General features: G+C 44.3%; 2 protein-coding genes across 2 annotated transcripts; one reads left to right on the top strand and one right to left on the bottom strand.

Moving 5' to 3' along the window:
* Positions 1 to 1684: 1684 nt before the first annotated feature.
* LOC113202791 (50S ribosomal protein L1) lies at positions 1685 to 3822 on the bottom strand. The gene is made up of 8 exons (XM_026417200.2): positions 3674 to 3822; positions 3121 to 3349; positions 2819 to 3041; positions 2546 to 2716; positions 2356 to 2470; positions 2149 to 2267; positions 1963 to 2063; positions 1685 to 1875 (listed from the first exon to the last, which is right to left on the bottom strand). The coding sequence occupies exons 1-8, from the start codon at positions 3687 to 3689 to the stop codon at positions 1752 to 1754; spliced, it is 1098 nt and encodes a 365-aa protein (XP_026272985.1). The 5' UTR covers positions 3690 to 3822; the 3' UTR covers positions 1685 to 1751.
* Positions 3823 to 3964: 142 nt separating this feature from the next.
* LOC113202792 (enoyl-[acyl-carrier-protein] reductase, mitochondrial) lies at positions 3965 to 5504 on the top strand. Its single transcript, XM_026417201.2, has 4 exons — positions 3965 to 4108; positions 4226 to 4462; positions 4549 to 4823; positions 4907 to 5504. The coding sequence occupies exons 1-4, from the start codon at positions 3968 to 3970 to the stop codon at positions 5316 to 5318; spliced, it is 1065 nt and encodes a 354-aa protein (XP_026272986.1). The 5' UTR covers positions 3965 to 3967; the 3' UTR covers positions 5319 to 5504.
* The last annotated feature ends 1961 nt before the right edge of the window (positions 5505 to 7465 follow it).

Raw genomic sequence — 7465 nt, 5'->3', positions numbered from 1 at the left:
ATGGATTGTTAATTAAATTATGTATAGTGAGATTTTTGATATATATTATGGATTAGAATGGAAAATGTGGATAAAACTGTACATTATTATGATATGTGATTGGAATTGTAAGGGGATTTCAATCAAGTGAGTATAATTATACTGTAGTTTGAAAATTGTAGCACAAAAAGAGCATATGTGATGTTATATTGTTGAAGTTTTGATATCTTTTCGGCCAACCCATGGTTCTTCTTGCAACAGTTAACTCCACTCCAAATAGACTTGGTAAAGCCCGGCAGTGAAACCCACATATAGCGGATTTTAGGGGACTGTCGCGAAAATTCGTCATAAGAGTAAATCCGTCAAATAGGTGGCAATTCATTTTAAAATCGTAAGCAAGGGGCTGGCGAAAAATCTATTACGTGCAGGTCCGATATAAGTGGGTTTTACTATATAAGTACATACCTATGTTTCACTGTTAATGTTGTGAGCAACAAACCAAAGGGATTATTAACTTAAGGTTTACAGTATTCAGATTTGTTTTCCAAAAAGTCCATATATTTTCTTTGTCTTTTAATCACATTGTAAAGGGTATGTTTATGTGTCAACCACATCATCAAATCCATTTCTTAGCTGCAAAACTATTTCCTCTTCAAAATGAGATGCATTGTTACAGTCTTGTTTCAAGATTAAGAATTTTCCCAACATATGTGCTTAAGTTTTGTGATGATCCCAATGTATGAAAATAACAGTTTACTCATCCCATGCCAAACCGTCTCAAAGGCTGCTTTAGATGAAATTATGTTGTTGGAAACCAATGAAATTGCATTCCTTGCAGGTATACTGTACTTACAATAATAGAAAAAATGATTTTGTTTTTCATGTGTCAAAACACACAATGAAAGAGTCAATTAGTTAGCAATTTAGTACCAGGAAATTTGGTTGTCTCCCAAATAAAATTCAGCTCCATTGGTTTTGTTTATTTGATACATCAAATCCAACGACACTGAATATATGCTATCTACTTTTTATCATTTATGTACAGTACTTTGTGCGGGATTTTAACAAGTCTATGTTAGAGTCCTGTGCATTCTTCTCAGGAAAATTTCAACCATTAATAAATCGTGAAACAGAGGCATTATTCCCAAATCTTTGTTTTCTTGTTACCTCTTGTCTTAATTCTTATTGTTTGTTTATCCTCTTAAAACCAGTTTGTCCTCGTTATTGAAAGGGCATCTTCAAACTATGCTCTCTTGCCAACATTTAAACTCCTAATGTTCCTCATCTGGAAATGATATTAAGTTTCATTGTGTAAAACAATTGAGCAATACTTTGTGTTTGAAGAGACTGATTCAGACATGTGCTAAACAAAACTGAATAAATATAAGAGTGACACATTAAAAACTAATTGTGCTGTTGTTTAACTAGAAGCAGTCAGTAAATTTAAACCAATCTCTACCTCTTACAAATAATGACGGTCTAAACCCAGTATTCTTACTGGAGTAAGAAGTCTCCTTCCAAACAGCTGCAACAGTTGTGGCTATTGGTTGATTGTATTGCTTCATTTATGAACATATAAATAAATTTTCTGAATTATTTTCAAAGAGTAGCTGTGCTAATTACCAAACCCATTTAATTGAGTTAAACATCGAATTATATGGATTTTTTAATTTGCTGAGAGGAAAAGAATACATGATAACAAAAATAGTGAGAACAAGACTATTTTATTTCTTATTATGAGCTGTAACAAAAACAATCCATGTCAAATGAATTTAGGCTGAGGCAACCTTCTCTTTTTTAATTTTGACTTCCTCTTCCAAGTCTTCCTTTGCTTCCAAAAGGTGTGAAATATCTACTTTAAACCTCTCAGTGGAGTATTGACTTGAAACACCAGCCCTTTAAGCAAAACCAAAATGTTACAGTCAGATAGAGTACATACATTTCAAGCTACATTTGAAACTTCAGAACTGAAATGCAACTTACAATGTGATGAATTCATTGGATACATTTGGTGGTTTATGTGTTAAAACTGCCTCTACTACTTGCTGGTAATTTTTTACCATGTGATCAGCTGACATATTAACCTAAATATCACAAGAATTTTATGAATAAAACTTCTTTTTTCTCCCCAAATGAGGCACTTAGAAGAAAAGTAATATTTGCACTTACTAGCCCAATAGGAACCTGCATTATTCCAAGCTTTGGATTAGCAGCATTTGCGCTCATTACGTAATCCACACCAGACTTGAACTTTCTAACCAGCATTGCTACGTCAAATGCCACAGTACCTTTAACAAAAACAAATACAGTATTTGCAATGAAAAAAAATACATGTAAGTTTTAAAAAAACAATTAGGGTACAGTTATTACTAATACCTTTCTTTATGTTCGGGAATTTTTTTGATATAAGTCCTCGAATAGGTGCCAGCTCAGGTAAAATATCCGGGTGTGCCACAACGACGTCATAATCCTCAGCATCAAGAGCACCATCCTTAAAAACAGAGGAAAGCATTACAACCCTTCACCAATAAACTAACATACCTATAGTAAGAAACACATCTCAAACCTGAAACATTTTAATTCCTTCTAATCCAACAGCAGCATTAGCTCCAGCTGCAATTGCTTCCTCACATAAATTTTTTTCTTTACAAAACACACACACAGTCTTAATTGGTTTGCCAGCTTCAAAGAAGTGTGGCAATTCAACAACTCCACTAACGTCTTCCAAAAACTGTGTCTAAAAAAAAACAAAAAAAAACAGACAGGTTTTTTTTGTAAGTGTATTGAGGATTGATAAATATAAGGAGAGACAGAGAGAGGAAGACAACAAATTATTTACCTTCTTCTTTGTGGATAAGTCAAGTTCAAGATAAGCATTAATCAATGCTGTTGGGTTATTAAACATTGTTGGATGATGGACCTCTTGAAAATTAACTATAGCTGATTTTAGATCATAGATTTTGTGTTTATGAGTATTACGCAAATATACATTGTCAGGACTTTCACCAAACGCAGAATCGTCAGGAAACAATGAAGTGTTCTGTAGGTTTTTCATCTTTGCCCTAGAAAGTAACACAGTTGACATGAGAATAAGATACAAAGATTGCTCTACAGGGTAAAAAATGAAACGGGTAATCATACAGCATCAATTTCTTAACATGAGGAGGAACCACTGGTTCCTTATTCTTCTTTGCTGCCTTGTTGGCCAGTGCCACCTTTCTCTTTCTTTCTCGTGTTCCTTTACGAGCTGCATAGTTCCTTACAGCTACCACAGTTAAAGCAGGACTAGGACCCCAAAAATGAAGGGGTAATTTTTGTACTGAACGGGAAGTAATGCTCAGTGCACCAGGTAGCCAACAAATTAAACGTCCTGGAAAAAAATACATCAGACATAACGTTTTCTCACTCTATAGCCTGTGCAAGCAAGACAAAGAAACATAGTCAGTGACAGAAAATATGAAGATAAACAAAATATGTATTAAAAAATCACACAGAAAATCATGGTAATACTGCAGAGTTTATTGGGTTGTATGTGCTCAAGAAAGCATAACCTATTCATAATGTGGAATGCATCTTTAGTTAGATAATAATACAAGTAAGACAACTGAGACAGATAAGGCGTAATGTTAACCGTAAAATCGAACGCTTTTGACCAATATAGTACTAGATTGGGAGCGCTAAACCTTAAATTTACCTATGTTTCCATTCATTTTTCCCGAAGAACCTTGTGTCTTCCCACTCACTTGAAACTAGAAACAAATGCCTGCTACAGTCGTCTGCTGGTCTGTCACAAAAACAAAGTCGCGCGAGGGCGAGGGCAGTTATCAGTCATGGCGGTGAAAGGTTGTTGATGGACAGGAATAGCCAAGAGAAGACCAAAGTCTGCGGATTGCTCGCCTTCCTAATTTCATTGTGTGATTTGGGCGCTCAGTCCACATAGCCTTTAACATCGTCACCTCAAATTTGTTTGGTTTATTTAAACACCAAAATGAACTGCCACCGGTCCCTGTCAGCTGTTCGACGAATGCACACCATACATGCCAGAAAATTACTTTATTGTGATTATGGAGAGCCTTCTCAAGTTGTTAAACTTGTCGAGGAAAAAATTTCGACTCCTCAAAGTAATCAGGTGAGATATCATTCTTCTAGACTATTTGTATGGTGTTTTAAGGTTATGCTATGTATCTCTACATTTTTGTCGCTTATTTGGACAGTTTTTAACTTTCTTTGTTTTGCTCTTTCCAAGATTGTATTGGAGATGCTCGGTGCCCCTATTAATCCTGCTGACATCAACACCGTTCAAGGCGTGTATCCGATCAAACCTCCACTTCCCTCAGTTCCTGGAAATGAAGGTGTAGGTAGAGTTTTGTCCATTGGCAGTGATGTGAAGAACGTGTCTGTTGGTGATACAGTTGTACCGCTTGAGGTTGGATTGGGAACATGGAGAACACATGGTTTATTTGATGCCAGTCAATGGATGAAGGTAGGTAATGTGTTCTAAAGCTGATTGGTAATTGCTTCTTCTGAAAGATTTCATTTAAAATGTTTCTCTGTCAAAATTCCATTCAGGTCTCCAGTAAACTAGGAATTGCTGAAGCTGCAACTCTCTTAACTAATCCACCAACAGCTTATCGAATGTTGAAGGACTTTGTGTCCTTAAACCCTGGAGATGTTGTTATTCAGAATGGGGCTAACAGTGCCTGTGGCCAGTATGTCATACAACTCTGCAATGCTTGGAATCTGACATCTGTGAATGTTGTGAGGGATCGACCAAACATTAATGATCTTAAAGATTCTCTTTTGAAACTTGGAGCTTCTCATGTTCTTACTGAAGAGGAATTAAGGTACCTAATTTGAACATTCATAAATGACTGTTATTAATTCAAACAAAATACTTAATGTTATTGGTCTGTTTCGCCTTTTCTAGATCAACAAGTCTTTTCAAGTCTGGTGGATTGAAAGCTCCTAAATTGGCTTTGAATTGTGTTGGTGGTCAAAGTGGAATGGAAATTTTACGCAAACTGCAGACCAAGGGAGTTCATGTCACCTATGGTGGTATGTCACGTCATCCTGTGACAGCCCCCACATCAGCTTTGATCTTCAAAGACGTTCAACTTCGTGGATTTTGGATGTCTCGGTGGAGTAAAGAGAATGCAACTAGCTCTGAGCGACAGAAGATGTTCCAAGAAATTATTGACTTAATGTTAAGTGGTGCTGTCAAGGCTCCTACCCACAAACTACTGCCCTTCAAAGACTATGACATTCCTCTGAAGAAAACTCTAGATATGAAAGGCTTTACTGGTCAAAAATTTATTTTTACCTTCAGTGAGAATGTATAAACAGAAAATATCAGATGTTAAAGTTTCTCAGGGACTTTACTTTTCCACCCACATGTGCTTTAGGTAATACAGTATTTGCATTTTATTGTGCTTTGTCACAATTAGTTGGCTGTGCTCTTCAAACAATTTTATTTTGTAACTGTAGACTATCTGTATTAAAGTCAAATTAAATTACCACATGAGGAATGATCTTATTGCTTTGACGGAGATAGGTGACCTAGGAGTGTACAGTAGACACGTCATTGAACTTCTACAAAGCACTGTCATTGCCAATGGGTGCAGGCGCCGTCTAAAAGTCCGGTCGATCGAGCGGAGCTATGCACAGTGGGTTGCCTACTTACAGTGAGTTGCCTCTTTGCCTATCCTTCAGGCGGCACCGCTACAGACGACGGGGACGGGGGTGACCCCTCCCCCCCTCCCCTTTCCAACCGCGCCTGCCTACGATGAGATGCCTGCAATGCGCTTCAGGACCTAAGGACTCGAGGGACTCGAGCGTGGCTTGTCCCGGCCAGGGTCGAGCACTCAAGTATACCTGTAGGCTTCCTGAAGGACGAGGAGGTCCTAGCAGTGTGTCAAGGGCAATTGGGCGCAGGGCCTCGAGGGAAAGGGTGGGGAAGGGGGGGGGGGCGCCCGGCGCTAGTGGCTACGAGAGCCGGGGCGGCCTGCAAGGAGAGGGAGTTGGCTCTGACCAGGTGCCCGAGTGAGGCCCGCGGCCGCGCGAGGCTTCGCGGGGCAGGCCGCGGGCTACGGCCCGCGGTGCCGCCTAGCCGCCTGCCTGCAGCCGTTACAGCGCTGCAGTGTCAGTTCACTGTGCGATGATTAACTTCATTCACGATCCCCCCCATCCCCGCACCCCCCCAGCGGTCCTCGCCGCGCTCCTAACGCTCTCGGCAGCATTTGAAGGAAAGTTTATTTATATCCCACACGTGCATCATTCTTCAAGGTCATTGGGTGCTGCCCCGCCTGTTGCCGGCATCGCCTGCCCGGCCCAGCCGAGCAGCCTCGCCGCTCGCCGCGAGAGAGCGCCGCAGTCAGCGGCCAGCCACGCGGCAGCCGCGGTAGTGCGTTCGCGGCACCGTGTCCCCGGATCCGCGACCTCCAGCGCGTCCCTGTCCCGGGTTTGACCCGCGATCGACGGGCGAGGACGCGAGTGCCCGAGGGACGCCGGTCAGGATCGCCAGCCTGCGCTCGGCCCCACCGCGCCGAGCCCCGCCGCCGCGAGTCCCAGGGTGTAGTCCGACCGCGGACGCGCTGTACCAGCGAGCCGAGCCGAGCCGCGCGACGGGCCCCCCTTTTCCCCCGAGCCCCGCTCCGCCGCCAGCCAGCGCTAGTCTTTAGCCGGCCGCTCCGCTGGGCTGCCGCTGCAACACACCCAAGCCAGACGACCTGTCTGACGAACAAGTGCGCTCGCGCTGCGCTCGCCATGCGAGGCGGGCCCGCCCGTGTTTGTGTTCGCAAGTGAAGTGCCGTGCCACAACAAGTCCGCGTCGTGCGCCGGGGCTGGAGATGCCGTGACGTGCGGCCGCTGCGTGTCGTGTCGTGGGCGTGCGCGACGCGCGTGCGAGTGTTGCGCGGGGTGCGCGACGAGCGCCGGTCGTGGTGCTCCAAAGATATCGGCGGCGAGAGAAACAATCGCAGGACGTGCGCGATAGAGTCCGCGACAGTGCGCGAGCGCTAGTGTCAAGGCGCGTGTGCGCGCGCCACAGCCGCGGCAAGTGTGTTGGTAAATAATAAGTTTGGGAAGAGCGGAGGAGCACGGCCAAGCCAAGGCCCGGCAGCAGCCGGCAGCAGAAGAAGACAGCTCGGCAAGACGAGACCGCGGCCCGACCCGACCTGTCCGCCCGGCACCGAGCCCCTCCCGCGGCGCGCGCGCGTGTGCGTGCGTGATTGCTGGCGGGTGCCCCGGCCGGGCCGACGAGGTCCTGGTCCTGGCCGGTCTCAGGGAAGGGCCAGTGACCAGCGATCGGCGGTGTGGCCTGACTGCTCGCCTGTCGGGCGGCCTGTTTCTGCTGCTCCCCCTGCCTGCCGGACGGGCCGGGCACGGCGGGCGCCCTGTTCGCAGCATTGTTTTTGTGAAGGTTATCGGGAGGGCCTGCGGGACCCCCGGGCCGGGACGCGTCGCGTCTTGCCCGCCTTGCCTCGCCCCG

Source organism: Frankliniella occidentalis, unplaced genomic scaffold (genome assembly GCF_000697945.3).
Source record: "Frankliniella occidentalis isolate FOCC.00 unplaced genomic scaffold, Focc_3.1 Scaffold19, whole genome shotgun sequence".
Lineage (NCBI taxonomy): Eukaryota > Metazoa > Arthropoda > Insecta > Thysanoptera > Thripidae > Frankliniella > Frankliniella occidentalis.
This window is presented reverse-complemented; position numbering and strand designations above follow the sequence as displayed.